The 17276-nt window shown below is 47.8% G+C and overlaps 2 protein-coding genes across 5 annotated transcripts in view; both read right to left on the reverse strand.

Moving 5' to 3' along the window:
- Nucleotides 1-17276, reverse strand: part of agbl4 (AGBL carboxypeptidase 4) — a 160615-nt gene that overhangs the window by 31575 nt on the left and 111764 nt on the right. The window lies entirely within an intron of this gene.
- On the reverse strand, nt 2180-17264 carry bend5 (BEN domain containing 5). Of its 3 annotated transcripts, XR_014731443.1 has the most exons (8): nt 16337-17264; nt 14988-15109; nt 12680-13127; nt 11364-11512; nt 8342-8555; nt 7851-8017; nt 4729-6465; nt 2180-2573 (listed from the first exon to the last, which is right to left on the reverse strand). XR_014731443.1 is itself a non-coding variant. In XM_084675615.1 (7 exons), the coding sequence occupies exons 1-7, from the start codon at nt 16518-16520 to the stop codon at nt 2535-2537; spliced, it is 1323 nt and encodes a 440-aa protein (XP_084531741.1). In that variant the 5' UTR covers nt 16521-17255; the 3' UTR covers nt 2180-2534. The 3 variants fall into 3 exon arrangements, 2 of the variants coding, with proteins under 2 accessions (XP_084531741.1, XP_084531742.1); XM_084675615.1 differs by lacking the exon at nt 4729-6465 and having other exon boundaries at nt 16337-17255; XM_084675616.1 differs by lacking the exons at nt 2180-2573; nt 4729-6465 and having other exon boundaries at nt 7568-8017; nt 16337-17263.

The following is a 17276-nucleotide window of genomic DNA, read 5'->3' on the forward strand; positions in this document are numbered from 1 at the left end:
CAACGTGCTTCATTTCAGAGATAATTAGCCTAAACGCTCTGAGAATGAAAAATTCATGATCGCTTTGAATCTTTTTTAATTGAGGGAAGCATTCTGCATTAATAGAAGCCATTTGTAGAACCTTCTGCTTGGAAGGAACAAGAGAGCGAGGAGGGAGGAGGCTGTGAAAGGAGAGTCTAAAGCCATTTCCTCTTTAAATAAGGCTAATATGTGGGAATGAAGCGAGTCTGTGCACATATGCTCACACACACAGCCAATCATCTGTGTGCGAGTGTGTGAATGCCCAGTTTCAGACACCTCATCTTGAGAACATCGGTACCAGATGGGGTCATCGTCAGCATTCAGACACCGGTCAAGCTCACCTCGTCTATCCTCGCCACAGCCCAGCCCAGCCCAGCCCAGCCACAGCCCAGCCCAGCCACAGCCCAGCCCAGCCCAGCCCAGCCCAGCCCAGCTATAGCCTAGCCCAGCCATAGCCCAGCCCAGCCCAGCTATAGCCTAGCCCAGCCCAGCCCAGCCATAGCCCAGCCCAGCTATAGCCTAGCCCAGCCCAGCCCAGCCCAGCCCAGCTATAGCCTAGCCCAGCCCAGCCCAGCCCAGCCCAGCCCAGCCCAGCCCAGCCCAGCCAGAGCCCAGCCCAGCTATAGCCTAGCCCAGCCCAGCCATAGCCCAGCCCAGCTATAGCCTAGCCCAGCCCAGCCATAGCCCAGCCCAGCCCAGCCATAGCCCAGCCCAGCTATAGCCTAGCCTAGCCCAGCCCAGCCATAGCCCAGCCCAGCCTAGCCCAGCCCAGCCATAGCCCAGCCCAGCCATAGCCCAGCCATAGCCAGCCCAGCCAAGCCTAGTCTAGCCCCATCTACAAGTACTCAGTCTAGCCCACCAACTATCCATCATCCTCAGTTCCCTGAATCATCATCCTGTCACTGAAGACGGCAGCCATACATCACAGAGGAGTGATGAAGACACCAAGCATCAGGTCTGGACTGGGACTGAAAAACAGCCCGGGATTTTGAAATGTAGAAAGGCCCACGATCCGTGTATTATTATTATTTTTTGCATCATGCTGCGGCTGTTTGACCGGCCGTTAGGGAAATCTCCTGACTCTCCCGCAGCCAGTCCGACCCTGCCTGGTGGCAGATGGCTGAGCGGTTAGGGAATCGGGCTGCCAATCAGAAGGTTGCTGGTTTGATACTGGGCTGTGCCAAATCAATGTGTGTCCCTGGGCAAGGCACATCACCCTACTTGCCTCGGGGGGGAATGTCCCTGTACTCACTGTAAGTCGCTCTGGGTAAGAGCGTCTGCTAAATGACTAAATGTAACTTAATTGTTCATGCGATACTACGCTCCGAGACTCACAGCCTCCTCTAAGATATGAGGCAATGACCTGGCTGTGGTGTCCCTGTGTGCCTCCGAGGCAGCTTTGGGCCCTGCCATCCTGCCTCCGAGGCAGCTTTGGGCCCTGCCATCCTGCCTCCGAGGCAGCACATCCCAGAGGCAGCCCGACTCAGAGGCAGCCCGACTCAGAGGCAGGGTGTCGTCGGCTGGTGTGAAAACTGTCTCCTCTGAATCCCAGATCTGTCTGTTTAGGGCTGACACTGAGATCATGCCGACTGGTAATCCCTAAAGCCTGCGAACACACAGGAAGCCTGCACGTCACACACACCACACACACAGATATATATATATATTTATACTGAAGCACACACCAGTATATCAGCCTAGGGCTTCAAACCTAGTGTCAGAAGCGGTAGGAAGACATGTAGCGAACGAGAATTGATCTCGCAGATGATGTGAGGATTGCAGGCTCACGGGGAGGTTTGTGTCGGACGAGGATGAAAAAAAAAGAAAAAAAGAAAGCCACTAAGAGGATCGTAGAAACAGTCAGGACATCTGATCTTCCAGTCCCAGGCTCAGTGAGCCGGGAGACGGATGGAGATAGGCCCAGGCCCCTGTGAGATAACACCAGCCCCATGTGAGATCCACTCTCTGGGGTGTCTCCTGCTCATCAGCAGGGTGGGATGCTGACTGTCAAACTGTCAGCCCTCGGGAGAAACTTCAGGATTTCAACTGATGGTATTGGGAACAACACCCACACAGAACATGACCTTTTACTGGTTGTACATAATCAAGGTGAACGCAGGGTTTTAGATAGACAGAGCCACAGATAATCAAGACAAGGTTTCTGGTAGAATAAAAGTCTGGATTTATTTTTGTTGATCTGTACATCGAACAGGTTAACCTGGATTTACTGAATGACAAACTGCAGTGAAACCACACACAAGAACAGGATGCTATAAGCGTTAGGATCGCTCGCGTAGCAGAGGTGGGGGCGGTTCTGCAAGGGGTGGCTTTCGTAAATTCCTCTCGGGAGAGAGAGGGGGAGGGGTGGGTCTCTACAGACATTCACATTTGGGGTGGGCCTCTTGTCTCTCTCTCCCTCCACATCCCTGCGTCCTGGTCCCAGATTCTGTTGTGCCGTGTCTGGGTACTAACACCCAAGGGAGAGGGAACGCACCATCCTGATCCAGGATCCTCTAAGTGTGGAAACAGGATATCTCATGAGCAGAGAAAGCCTGAGAGTAGAGGAACAACCACACACAGTCACAGCAGAGCATTGGAAAACAGCTGTACAGTATATCGAATCAGTCCAGGGTCTAATCTGCTCCCTCAGGTTGTGTAAAATACTTGAGGTGTGTTTGATTGGTCTCACCCTGCACAGTGACATGGGTGGAAACGAAGGGAGTATTGATGACCCAGGTCTGAAGTGCACAGCATTTATACATACACTGTATTGACTGCATCCTTGACTCTGGTTCACAGTCATTTGTGAGCACACTCTCACTTGACATCTTCTTAAAAAATATTGATAAGTATATATTCATTTATATATATCTATGTATATTATGATATTACTCAGCAGCAAAGAGGATGGAAGGGGAACATAGAAATGAAATGAGTGGGGAAAGAGCATTGGCATCATCTGATCACAAGTCAGATGATGAGATTTCACTCCATATGAAGCCATGCCGATGGTTATCAACCACCAGAAGACTCTTTTCTCCTGATATAAACAATAAAGAAAGTGAGTCCACTTTGGTACATTCTCCAACCTTACCCATTATCAGGGTTTTCACTGATACACAAATTAGCGACGCCGTGTTCTAATCTCTTATTATCCAGTAAAAAGTGCTGTGGATGTGTGAGGGGTTAGGTTCAGGACGCCTAAACCACACCTTTTGTAAAAGGAATCCGATAATCCCAGGTCTACCACAGCTGAAACTAATTTCCGGGTAAACGTATTTACTGTACGAAGAACCACTTGGTTTGTCCAGTCCTCTGAGTGACATCTTGTCATATAATAATGTAAAGATGTCACTTCCACGTGTTTCCAGTACATATTCTGAGACCAGCAGTGAGTTGAGGTACTTTGTGTTACATGAGAATGTGGATCTGGCTTGGACTGGACGGCAGGTAGCTTGCAGTTTCAGCCATAATCATTAGCAAACATTTGGCTTACAATGTCAGAAAAGTGATTTGTTGATGATTTTGAGAGGGTGGGGGGCTGGGGGGGGAGGAGGGGGATGGAGAGGGTGGGGGGGCTGGGGGTGGGAGGAGGGGGATGGGATGGAGTGGAGGGGGGGGCCTTGGTGACGGGCTATCCACCTGAAGGTATCGCTGAATGAGGTTAAAAACATAGAAAAACTTAGCACCTTTTGAGGTCAGACAGATTAGTCAACCTGTTTTGCTGGTAGCACCGACAACCAGTAGAAATCTCAGAAAGCGACAAACGCACACATACGTTCACAGGCCACCCCCCATCACAAATCAGGCCACCCCCCACCCCACAACAGGCCACCCCCCCCACAACAGGCCACACCCACCACCCCACAGCTTGAGCAGCATGCCCAGTGTACACGTGAGAACACCTCTGCACCCCTCTACAGCAGCATCTTCAGTAAGCAGTTTAAAAAGGTGATTTTCAAATCATAATGTTGATCTTATACTGAGGCGTTTACATACTGTACAGGTGGAAAAGGGTTCGCTTTCCGATAGCTTTTGAAAACAGACAACCATACAATACACATACACACACGGACACCAGAGTAGGGATGAGGTAGGGCAGTGAAGCTAAATGAAGAACTTGCTATGGGTTGTATTGCGGAAAAGTCACAGTTCAGAGAGAGAAAATAATCATTTTGTCTTGTGATTCTCGTCTTCTGTGGAGCGGGCGGGGCTCTGTCTGAGGTTCAGACAGACAGACAGACTTCCTGGATGGGCCTGCCGTGTCACTTCTGGTGCACAGCAGAATGAGGAAGTGATGTCACTGCCTGTGGTCGGGAGTGCTTGTATTAGCACTGGGCAGTTGGGTTGTGTGATACTGGCGTGTTTTAAACCTGAACTGGTCCTTGGAATCTTATGAAGTGATGGACAACTTAACAGGTGGATGATAGTCCACCAAGCAGACTATGCCTAGTCCCAGGTTACAGAACAATTACATCTCCATTTCTTTGAGACTAGCCTTATTCTGTGTCTAAGAATGTCACAGTCTTTAGTTCTAAATTAACCTACTTTTTTGGCATCAGAAAACAAACAAACAGGAAACAACATCATCAATAACAACAACAGGAACTTGTGTCACAGGAACTCATCGTGATTGGTTCACATGGCAGGTTTAAATCATTGGGATTGGTTTACACTGTGTCCCCCCCCCCCCTCCCCCCATGTCACCTAAAAGGTTGATCGGCAGGTATCATCTTCGTTTAACCATCCTCATCATCTGTCTGTAAACCTGACGAAAAAATTATTTAAAAAACACATAAAAGATTACATCTAAACCGATTACTCACTTACTCAAAAAACGATGAAAAGCACATGACTTGTATTGGTTGTCCACCTGTGTATGAGGTGTAAAACTGTACATAGCTTGGATCTAAAACCTTAGCGAGGGGAATCTTTGTGCAAATTTAAAGTCATCTGATCATCTTTGCATTCCTGTTGGGTTCCAGTGTCCACTGAACACTTTGGCTCATCATCATTACTGTGTACACACATCTCTAGAGATAGTACCTGGATGCATTCAGTTACAGCACGCAACCCAGTCTAAGCATACTTGCCGCTTTCCACAAGGTCCTCAAATCAGTGACACTATACCTATGCTCTAGCTTAGAACAGTCCTAACTAGTGTCGACTAGGCTAGGACATGGTCTAAGACAGGCCTAGCCAGCCAGTAGTCAGAGCCTCTCTCTCTCTCTCTCTCTCTCTCTCTCTCTCTCTCACTCACACTCTCTCACACACACACACACACACTACTCTCGCTAGCCTCACTTACTTTACCAAACAGCTTTTTTTTTCCTCATCATATCAAAGTCTTGTTAAGGTGCTTAATCATACACTGATTGTTTGGGCCTCTGATTCTAGACAGCCAATAATAATACAAAATAACTTGTACAAGCGGACAAACCCATTTCTCCTCAGGACTTGGCTACTTGTCCACACTTTTAAAGTGCACTCAATATTAATGATTTGTATCAAGCCGGCGTCATTCCAGAATTCTAGGAGAATGATTCACTAGGGCCAGACAACCCTTTCACTGATAACACAGCAAAGATACCTTTAAGAGTCCACAGAGCCATCATCATCGTTCCAATCATCATGATATGAGCTCGGATGTGTTCGGGGGGCTCTACTGACTGTCTGGTGTGACGAGCTAGCCGCTACCGCTACGTCATCTCGTAGCTAGCTCCGCTCTAATCAAATCTACTGTGGTCGTGGACAGCTAGTTTCTATGGATATTGAATATTTTTTTTGCGAGTTAGCTAGCTCGTACTAATGTCCAATGCGTTTTCTTTTTCTTGTTGCTTGCCCCTGCTGATTGGCCGAGGCTGTTGCTAACCAATCAACCTACGCGAAGAACAGTATTCTTTTTTAACACTCATCAGAGTGTTGATAACAACAATCTACTATAGGTTATACCATACAAAGCTTAAAGCCAAGAAGTCCTTATGAAAACAAACACACACATGTATAAAAAAAAAAAATAGAATTGTCCAGGTAATAAAGGAATTACAGAGTCTCTTGTCCAATCAGCTGTGGAGCTGAGCAGGAGGCTGAATGATGTCACGTCGAACAGTAACCCAGATACGAAAACACACAACGTTTGTGAGAAGACAAAACAACTACAAAAAACATCATCTGCAACTAAAATGTCTCTGAAAACCGGTAGCTTGAGGAAAGGTTGACTGTCAGAAATATAAAGAAATCATGAAGATGTAAAAGACACACACACACATATACCACACACACATAGCCACAGACACACACGTGTTATGGTTGGGTGGGGGTGAAGGCGGGCCCCTGCCAGTCAGAGAGACAGATGGACAGACAGGCTGCAGCAGATTCACAGTGACGCCACAGCTGCGGCTCAGGCCACATTTCATCTGTGGCTTTTAGTTCCAGGCTGCAGGTCTGCAGACACACGGGGAGGAACCAAAACAACAACAAACAAACAAACAAACAAACCAACCAAAACAAACACAGAACAAGAACAATTTCAGAAGTTCCAATGGCATGTCGTTTAAGTCATGGTCGCTAGCTACAGCAACCTCATGTCTTACCCCCCACCCCGTGGTGTAACACATAGAGAAGGGGAGGACTATTATGGGATGGCTGATCCAGTCGACTACAGTCAACTGTGAGAAGAAAGACAGCTTTACCTCACAAGACATGGGCTAGGAAACAAACAGTACCTTGCTTCCTCGACTGGCTAGCGAGCTAGCGAGCTAGCGAGCTAGCTCTAACTCCAGCAAACATCTCCAAAGTGCCGGTGACTCCTGACAAGCTATATAGCTTAACAGAGAGGAAGAGGACCCTGTAGGTCCTTTCTGATTGCCCAATCAACCTTAAGGCCTTTCTGGGCGTGAAGACACGCGTATGCCAGCCCGGTGAGGTCGTCTGCAGCACAGCTTGATTCTAGAACATCGCTGCATCAGATCTGAAGGCAGAGCACAAACTTGACCTCAACACTAGGGTTAGGAGATCCCAGAGGTTGAAAGATCAAAAGCTGTCCTGTTTCACAGGATTCCAACCATGACCTCTCTTTTTCTCTGGCAACAACCATCTTCAACCTGCATCTAAAAGCTCACCGACAGGTCCTACTGACTGGATCACACCAATTTATCTCCAGATGAATTGCACTAACCTGACCATGCGTGTACGAATTAAGACATGGATTTCATAAAGCTTGTTTTAACAAAGTGCCTCTTTGAGCTCATGTGAAGTACCACAAAGACAGTCAAACCCTTCACCTCATTCCTCCGTCATCACACACAAACACAAACACACTAGCACCATCATCACCACCATCACCATCTTCCTAACAGCAGAAGATGTGTGATCAGAAGAAAGTCGGTTCTCGGTTCTAACGAGCCTTGAGGTCATAATATCATGTTCTGACACAGAACAAAGGCCAGATCCTCTCAACCCTACCACTGAAGAAGATCTCACTCCATCAGCACACACACCACTAACCTCCACCCCCCCCCCCCCCCCCCATACACCCCCCCCCCAATCAGCTTACAAAAATACAATACGACCACACTAATACACTCCATCCCTGACCGCACGGATTGGTAGGTAAAGCTGTCTTGTCAGCCAGAAGGGCCAATAGCATGTGGAGGAAGGGGAAGGCCCATAGACATTGGTTGGGCTGCTCTTGCAATGGCGCAGCAGATCACACCACCGCTCTCCCTCATCCTCCTCGGGCGCTGTGGATGAGGCGGAGCTACAGGGATGGGGGAGGGGCCAGGGGACAGGGGTCTGGACTACATGGTGTCGTAGCTGTAGTTCTCCACCTTCACCGTCTGGCGGATCAGTAGCTTGGACTCGCGCCGCTCCTCGTTCTTGATGGACTTGTTGATGTCCATGATCTTTTCGCAGATGTACTTGTTGACCTTGGATAAGCGCTGGGTGATCTCTGCGCTGTCAGCCGTCTCCTGAGAGACTCGGTCGTAGAGACACTCTGAGGAGAGAGAGGTGCAGCTTAAAGACAGTACACACTACAATGATAAGATACGTTATTTGCAACACGCCTTTCTTGTACTCAAAGTGTTGATGACGCCGCAGTCCACGGCTCTGACAGTTGCTTTTGTTCAGTTCCAACAAAAGATCTAAGGATGAATGTTTGGCAGTAAAACAGGTTGAACAGCTTCAGACTAGTCTGGAGTTCATAAAACGCTCTTCTGGGTCTGTTTCTGCTAAACCAGTGTTTCCAGTCTAGGGTCAGGCTGAAAGCACGTCTGAGACCCATTCAAAATGGTGCGGAAAGCGGGCGGCTGGACTGTACCTCTGACTATTTTGAGCTTGCTTGGAGAGAGCGGTGGCTTGGGCAGGGCGTCCTTCTTCTTCTTGGTGGCTACCCCGGTGACGCTGCGATTCTTCAGGGTCTCCGTGCCCCAGATCATCACCGCCAGGTTCTTGGTGAACTTGGAGTCTCCCTGGGTTCTCTGGAGCTGGTGCCACTTCTCTTCCTCCACCCAGATCCCTCCGCCCAAGTGCACCTGCAGGGGGGGGAGAGAGAGGCAATTTTAATATTATTTAAATCTATTTAATATAGTTTAAGATATCACTCGATTCATTGTTCATTGGCTTTCCCTTGTCCGAACCATTGTTATTATCCTGGCCTTTAAAATACACTATTGGTCAACTTCTAGTCCACAGACTAGGGCTGCACGATTAATCGAATTTTAATCACAATCACGATTTCGGCTTCCCACGATCAAATTCACGTGATCGAGCGATATTTTAAATTCGTCATTCCGTTAATAGAACGCTCTGGATCAAAATTATTTTTTGCAAAGCCAATTTAGCGCTCCGTAAACCAATAGGTACGTTCGACATCGGCTGCGGCTGCATGCAACGACAAGCGAGAGTTGCCGCTTGCAGTTCGGGAGGAGTTATAAACGGCTCTGTAAAGTAGGAACATTTGTCATTTTATGTATTGAGCTATGATAAACTCTTTCTCCAATCTGTAGGCTGCAGCCGGCTACGGCGCTGCATGGAGTGAGTAAATTAAAAAATGCATTCATATGTCTGCGTTTGTACCTCCCGTTCACACTAACACGGCGTAATCGGACTGAAAACGGAGCTTTTCGAATACGCTCTACTAGCCGAAGACATTTGAAAACGCCGGGTTTGCGTAGTAGGCTAGTGTGGACGGGGTCCACGGAGCTTTTCAGATACTATGACGTTCAGTTGCTATGGCATTGGGGGTAGCTTTAGCTAATGTCAAGATGAACATGGAAGGTGAAAGAAATATGCTGCTCCATCTCTATAATTTATTTACCAGTTTAGTTAGTGTAGGCTACTTCAGGTACAAGTATTAGCCTATCATTTAATAGATAGCCTATGCGTTACTCCTACGCAGAAGGTGATTTTTGTAGCCTGCTCGGTGTGCCTGAAAGATAGGGGGACAAGGCAGAGGAGACGGTTTAAACCAAACAGAGCGGCGATTCTGGGTGAGACCTGGCTGAACAGCTAGCTGGTGGGACAATTTTAAAACACCAAATAGTATTGCCAGAGGAGTATGTACACAGGGCACCGTGGCGGGAGGGAGGGAGGGAAGGTCAGGAGTGGCGTAACCATGACAACGATTGTCATGTACCGTGTTAGTATGGACGGTAACATTTGGAAAATTATATATCAATCGTTTGTTTTTGTATATTTTGAGTTTTATTTACATCCATTCTGCAGGTACAATACATTGTGACAATCAAATTTGATTAGGTTAAAATCAACAAATAATCGTGATAATTAATCGTGATCTCAATATTGATCAAAATAATCGTGATTATCATTTTGGCCATAATCGTGCCCTACCACAAACACAGACTTATATTTAGTCATTTAACAGAAGCTCTTATCCAGAGGGACTTACAGTAAGTACAGGGACATTCCCCCTGAGGCAAGTAGGGTGAAGTGCCTTGCCCAAGGACACAACGTCATATAGCACGGCCGGGAATCGAACTGGCGACCTTCAGATTACTAGCACGATTCCCTAACCGCTCAACCACCTGACTCCATAGTCCACACACACACAGACTTGAGGCCTGCATTACATGCAATCCTCGCTTCCCAGGTGCCAATCACAGAGGACCACAAACAGTCTTTACACCACAGGGAGAAAAGGGAATCATGTGAACAGCTGGTCAGTCGTGCAGTATGGCGCTCCTGTGAACCCCACCGAAGCCCACATGGTTAATCTCCGGTGTGGGATGTACCTTTTGAGAGGGCAGTGGGTTCAGATTACCTCCCCAGTCCGATGGGCTTAGACATGTACAGAACACTGCTGCTCTTTCAATCTGTTGGCTGTGTGTCCTGCCCTGCATCCATCCTGCCCTGCATCCACCCTGCCCTGCATCCATCCTGCCCTGCATCCAGCCTGCCCTGCATCCAGCTCCATCACAAGCCGATGGCTGGGACTGGGTGTCCTCTGTGAACCGGGGCAGAAAGTGACACGTGGCACCTTTCCCCCTCTTTCTTTCTCCCTCAACCACCCCCCACAGCTCCTTCTCTCTCTCTCTCTCTCTCTCTCTCTCTCTCTGTCTTTCTCTCTCTCTCTGTGTCTCTCTCTCTCTCTCTCTCTGTGTCTCTCTCTCTCTCTCTCTCTGTGTCTCTCTCTCTCTGTGTCTCTCTGTCTCTGTTTCTCTCTCTCTTTCTTTTTCAAACCCTTCTGTCTGCCTCTCTCTCTTATCACTGCAAGGTATTTAGGCTGCCATCCAAAGGCTTTTCCCTTGACAGGTAATGTGCTTTAGGCACCTGGCCAGCAGACCAGCTTTTCATTCTCTTAACTTAGACAAGATGTTTTTTTCCCCTCCATCCTTTCACCCCCCCCCCCCCCCCTTCTCCCACTCCATTTTTCTAGAGCTACCTGTCACTCACTGAAATTCCTCTGGTGTAGATAATTAATAGCGAGGACAACATGAGTCTTACAGTAATTTACTTTTGTTCTTCACGCTTGAGGGGAACAGAGCCTACTTGTCGTTGAGTAGGGAAGTTGTAGCACAATATTGCTAACAAGTTAATGCAGACAGGCTAACACCCAGATGGTCTGGCAGTGCTAGCATGCCAGGCAAACACATTGGGGCAAGCAGGATTGGCTGTCACCACAAACGTGTTTCCTTTCACAGTACACAGCTGAAAACAGGCTAATACTTTGTGTTTCGGGAGTGTGATAGGAAGGTTGGGGTGAAAACATGGCATATGTGGTGGCCCTGTGTGTGTGTGTGTCAGTGTGTGTGTCAGTGTGTGTGTCAGTGTGTGTGTCAGTGTGTGTGAGTGAGTGTAGGACAGGGCGCGGCAGCGCTCACCTTGCCCTCGTTGAAGGTGTACACAGTCCTGGGGGAGGGGGAGTGAGTGGAGCTGGTGTTGGCCTCCTCTCTGCACACCTCCTGGGCCTCCACCAGGGGCTCCACCACCTCCGCCTTGATGGTCTGAGTTCCGTTGTCATGCATGGGCTCTGGACACACACACACACACACCATCAGTATCACTGCCTCTAGGAGGTGTAACCATGTTTGGCTGATCAGAACATCACCAGGATATTATCAAGACATGGGGGAAGACTCTTAGATCCACTAGCCCTCCCAGACCCCAGCCCTCCCAGACACCCCAGACCCCAGCCCTCCCAGACCCCAGCCCTTCCAGACCCCCCAGACCCCAGACCCCCCAGACCCCAGCCCTCCCAGATCCCAGCCCTCCCAGATCCCAGCCCTCCCAGACCCCAGCCCTTCCAGACCCCCCAGACCCCAGCCCTTCCAGACCCCCCAGACCCCAGCCCTCCCAGACCCCAGCCCTCCCAGATCCCAGCCCTCCCAGATCCCAGCCCTCCCAGATCCCAGCCCTTCCAGACCCCCCAGACCCCAGCCCTCCCAGACCCCAGCCCTCCCAGACCCCAGCCCTCCCGGACCCCAGCCCTCCCGGACCCCAGCCCTCCCAGACCCCAGCCCTCCCAGACCCCAGCCCTCCTGCCGTAGGTTATTTTAGCCCCAGTAAGCTGTCTTGGTAGCGGGCCACACTAAGCTCCCATGTAACTGATGAGTTTTAATATCGGTCAGCACAACCCACAGCTAACCCCAGAGCACCATGGCTCCTCTTATCTTTAGCCTGTCCATTAGATAGTCAGGCTAGCGCTAGCTACAGCACCAGAGGGAAATCCCAAGTTAATACTAGCCTGAGGCAAGGCTGGCTGCACTAAACCAGACACAGTGTCATAGTACCCCAAGCTTTCGTTTTTTCATGTAAGGTTTTGGAGTTATTTGATAGGGCCAGATACAATTAGGAACCTTGAGATCAAATATTATGGGCCGCGTGTGTCCATTTATGGGTTTTTACAAACAGAGGAATGTAGGCTGAGGCTAAGTTTGTGTGTGTGAGTCCACCCGTCTACCTGCTTGAATGCACAGTGCGTCTAAGTGCATTTCTGTGTCTGTTCTGGGGTCTGTCAGTATGTCTGTGTGTACTCAGGTGGATTGAATTTGAGCATTTCATGTCAAGTCTGTCTTTCGTGTCAGTTTAAAGAGCCTTCCTAATGGTCTGTGTGTGTGTGAGTGTGTAAGTGTTAGTGTGTAAGTGTGTGTATGTGTGTGTGTGTTAGTGTGAGTGAGTGTGTGTGTGTGTTCCTCACCGCTGCCCAGCCTCATGAGGAGCACGTCCTGGAGCCTCCTGTTGAAGTCTCTCAGCTCCTTGACCTCCGTCAGCAGACTCCCGTACTCCTTCAGCTTCTTGGCCTGCTGCACCAGCTGCCGGCGTGTCCTCTCCAGCTCCTGCTGGAGCCTCTTCATCTCCTCCTCCTGCTGCCTGTAGCTGTGGACCAGCTCCTCGTACAGGACTCGGGGCACCACGGTCACCTCCCCCCCGCCGCCCAGCTCCCCGGCCCCACAGGTCCTCTCCTCCATCTCCTCCTCGTCCTCGTCCTCCTCCCCCTCCTCCTCCTCCTCCGCCAGCCTGTCTTCCTCCAGGTCTTCGTCTCCCTCCAGGCAGGAGGTGGCTGCGTTCCTCTCCAGGCGAGCCACCACTGCTGCCAGGCTCCTGGAGGAGGTGGAGGTGGGCCGGCCCTGGTCGTGAGACTGGGCCTGGAGGCAGGGACAGAAGGGAATGGAAAGTTAGCTGGAACTGCAGCAGAAACAAAGCTGAAAGAAACTATATAACTAACGTATCTAATGTTGATTGGTGTACTAAAGAATGAACTTTTAGGAGGAGTCTGGTGGCCTGAGGTGTGTAGCTAAATAACCTCAGGTTAGGAAAACCTGCCTCAGCCAATCCCATGCAGCGTCTAGGATCACAGATTTAGTTTCGATTGCAAAGGCCAGAGTGGATGTCAAATCCCCAGGGGCCGGGGGTGGTGGAGCTGTGAGAGATTGGGACAGCAGGGGCTGTGATGACTGGCTCAGACTGTGGAGACTGGAAGGAGTGGAGTTACTGAGTTCTCTGATGAGCCGCTCAGAGGATTTGCTCAGTGAAAGGGCAGCTGTCCAGAGTGCTGAATTTGTGTTAATCCAGCATACGGTAAAAATAGAAGGGGGATTTTGTGATACCGGCCAACTGCATGGTAATGTTTCATTAAGTCATAAACATACACGGACCTTCGAAGGTTTGTTTCCTCTTGCAACTACAACTGCAGGAACAAGAATCAAAAGACACACGTGTCTCAGTCTCACGTAAATGCTGCGACATCCTTCAGAGTATCCATCCACGGTGAACCTGCAGTGTGTCGCTCTATGCATACGGTGAACCTGCAGTATGTCGCTCTATGCATACGGTGAACCTGCAGTGTGTCGCTCTATGCACATGGTGAACCTGCAGTATGTCGCTCTATGCACATGGTGAACCTGCAGTGTGTCGCTCTATGCACATGGTGAACTTGCAGTGTGTCGTTCTATGCACATGGTGAACCTGCAGTGTGTCGCTCTATGCACATGGTGAACCTGCACTGTGTCGCTCTATGCACATGGTGAACCTGCACTGTGTCGCTCTGTGCACACGGTGAACCTGCAGTGTGTCGCTCTATGCATACGGCGAACCTGCAGTGTGTCGCTCTATGCACATGGTGGACCTGCAGTATGTCGCTCTATGCATACGGTGAACCTGCAGTGTGTCGCTCTAAGCACATGGTGAACCTGCAGTGTGTCGCTCTATGCACATGGTGAACTTGCAGTGTGTCGCTCTATGCACATGGGGAACCTGCAGTGTGTCGCTCTATGCACATGGTGAACCTGCAGTGTGTTGCTCTATGCACATGGTGAACCTGCAGTGTGTCGCTCTATGCACATGGTGAACCTGCAGTGTGTTGCTCTATGCACATGGTGAACCTGCAGTGTGTCGCTCTATGCACATGGTGAACCTGCAGTGTGTCGTTCTATGCACACGGTGAACCTGCAGTGTTACTGCACACTAGTCACGTATACATTGTCACTAATGCACACTAGTCACTTATACACTGTCACTTTCAGCTACTGGTTGCACTATCAGTAATATTGCACTACTGTACCTCACTGTACCTCGCCACCAGGCTCCTGTATGGTCATTGACATAGTCACTGATCAGCAATTTTGCACTATTGTACTGTACTCCACTTAGGTTAGAATAGGTTATAGGGTTGAAAAAGGCTTTATGTGCATTTAAGGTTAGTATAGTGTATTATTTATTGTTATCTGTAATTTAGGAAGTTTTTGTATTAGGGTTAGTATAGTCGATTATTTATTGCTATCTGTATATTTAGGAAGTTTCACTTATTTAAGCTCAGCATAGATGTAAATTATGTTCTGTGTACTTATATGTTATGTTATACCAGGTGCTTGCGTTGTCTTGTCTTAAGAATTTCAGTGCCCAGTCTGACTTTGTGTTGTTCTGTGTACCTGACAAATAAAAGACTTGAATAGTGTGTCGCTCTATGCACATGGTAAACCTGCAGTGTGTCGCTGAGTTGAACCCACCTTTTTATGCCTCAGAGGCTGTCTCTCCTCTCCAAAGTGGTTTTCTACAGAGTTCCTCGTTGACATCTTGGGAATTTTCATTTTCTTTTGCATTATACTGTTTTCAAATTCCTCTATGGTTACTGAAAGGCGAAATAAGCATCGTCAGACACTCATTCACTGCAGCCAGGAAATGACAGATTCCTCCGTAATCAGGAAAGTAATTATTCATAGCCTTCAAATCACCCCCAACCAGTGTGGGAGCATAACCATCCTAAGTAGATCCAAAACAACTGCAGGCTGATAACTTATAGTTGATCTTTGCTAGGCCTACTGTATGAACTGCTCAAATAAAGACAACAACTATACTGATGGTACTTGTTAAGCATCAACAAGTCTCGCAAACTGGCTAGCTATTGTACATAGAACTGACGTTAGCAAGGATCTCAGATCATTTAAGATCTTTTAAAGCCAGACTGTTCAAATACCAGGATTAGTAATCTAGCTAAATACCCTGGTATTACATGGTAACGTTAAGCCTGGCTAGCCGGAGGCACTAGTCTGATAAACAAATAATGAATTAGCTAGCTACCTAGAAGCCAACATTCATTCTGGACAGGTACAACACTGACATTGTTAATCAGTTCGCTATCTTGGGTAGCAGTATATGTGTGCAAAACATGTAAATTGACAAGCATTTCTATAACTAAATTGTTTATCTTAATGCCTTTTAGATGTTTGCTAACGTATCACTGTCTATAACACAGCTAGCAAGCTATTACATATGCTAGGTAGGAAGCTGTCTCAGATGGCTACCTGGCTAGACATCTTTAACTGCAAGACAGCAAAGATCAACTAAACAACAACAGAAGCGCCGCACGTAGACAACATGCTACGCTTCATTCCGTGTTATTCATCTGGACAAAGCTTGTAGTTGCTGTCTCTCACGTTACTATTGTTGTTGGTAAACAGCCACCACGATCAAGATGCGCGTCTAGGCTAACGTATTTTGCTAACTAGCTATGCTAGCAATGTTGGCTCGCTAACCTCACTATCTACCTCAGCTTTCACCGTAAATGACAACTACTTTTGGAAGGCTATTGTGTATTACAGACACATCTCACAGAGGTGTGATTAAATTGCTGATAGCACCTAGCTAGCTAGCTACCAAAGTCAGCTATCGTTAACACTGTTAGCCTAGCTAGCTAGCATTACGAGTTCGCTGTGCTGCTGTCAGATTGGAGCTATCAGTGTGTTTTGACAGCAGGCGAGAAAACATTACTCAGTGTTTGTTATGTCTACCATAAATTCATTTACGAAATAAGAGAAAACGTCGTGGCGTTGGCAGACAAGCAAGGAAGTCAACTTACCTGCAAGGGCAAGGATCTGTGCTTTGCACGGCTGGCCTGCGCAGCCATTCTCTTCAGTTCTGTCAACCAAATACACCTTCTGATTATCAAAATCTGTTTTGTGCAGAGGTCTGAAATCTTTCACATTTGAAACGGGCAAGGCGTAGCACATATCGTCTTCCAAGAACCTAACAAAAGCATACATTATTTCTCTTTGGTCCTGCACTTTGGATATGGTTGACAGTTTTACCTCATAAGTATAAAAAAATATATAAACACAAAAGGGTGAAATGGGGAGGGTTTCTGAGCTCGGCTACTCTAGCCTGATGCACAACATTTCAACGCGCCTCACAAGACCTTAGCAATAGATTAATAGTAACCAGCAATGTGAATAAATGGACTTTCAGCGATTGACGTAAACTAGACATATATCAAAAGTGTTGTATTATTGATATAAACAGATACAAGTTGCAAAATAACGCTATATAATTACAAATACATAAAGTAACGAATCCAACAAGCACCAAGGCCAAACAACTAAAACTTTACAACAACAACAAAAATATTTGCTTTTGCGAAGAATTAAGATTAAATTCTTCCCCCATGTATCATGTATTTATCAGACTCATAATATTCTGATATAATATTAACATTTTGAATTTCAACGTCAATGTTTATGATTGGAGATATTAATTGAAGAAAGTTTTCTGAGGGAATATCGGAAACTTCTAATGTATTCTATCCCTCCCCTTCTTCCGGATTCCTCCGTAAAACCACCGTTCAAGAAACCTTTTCTAACCAACTGTTAATGTCATAAATACCTCCCATTTCATTTCACCTGTCTCCCCCTCTCCCTCTCTAGATGCTGCTGAATGGAAGCATAAGGGGCAGGGAGAGGGAAATAGAGAGGAAGAGAGGAGAGAGAGAGGGAGAGTGACAGAAACGGATAGTTGATTACCCT

Source organism: Hypomesus nipponensis, chromosome 16, assembly GCF_054491055.1.
Source record: "Hypomesus nipponensis isolate SF chromosome 16, ASM5449105v1, whole genome shotgun sequence".
Taxonomy (NCBI): Eukaryota; Metazoa; Chordata; class Actinopteri; order Osmeriformes; family Osmeridae; genus Hypomesus; species Hypomesus nipponensis.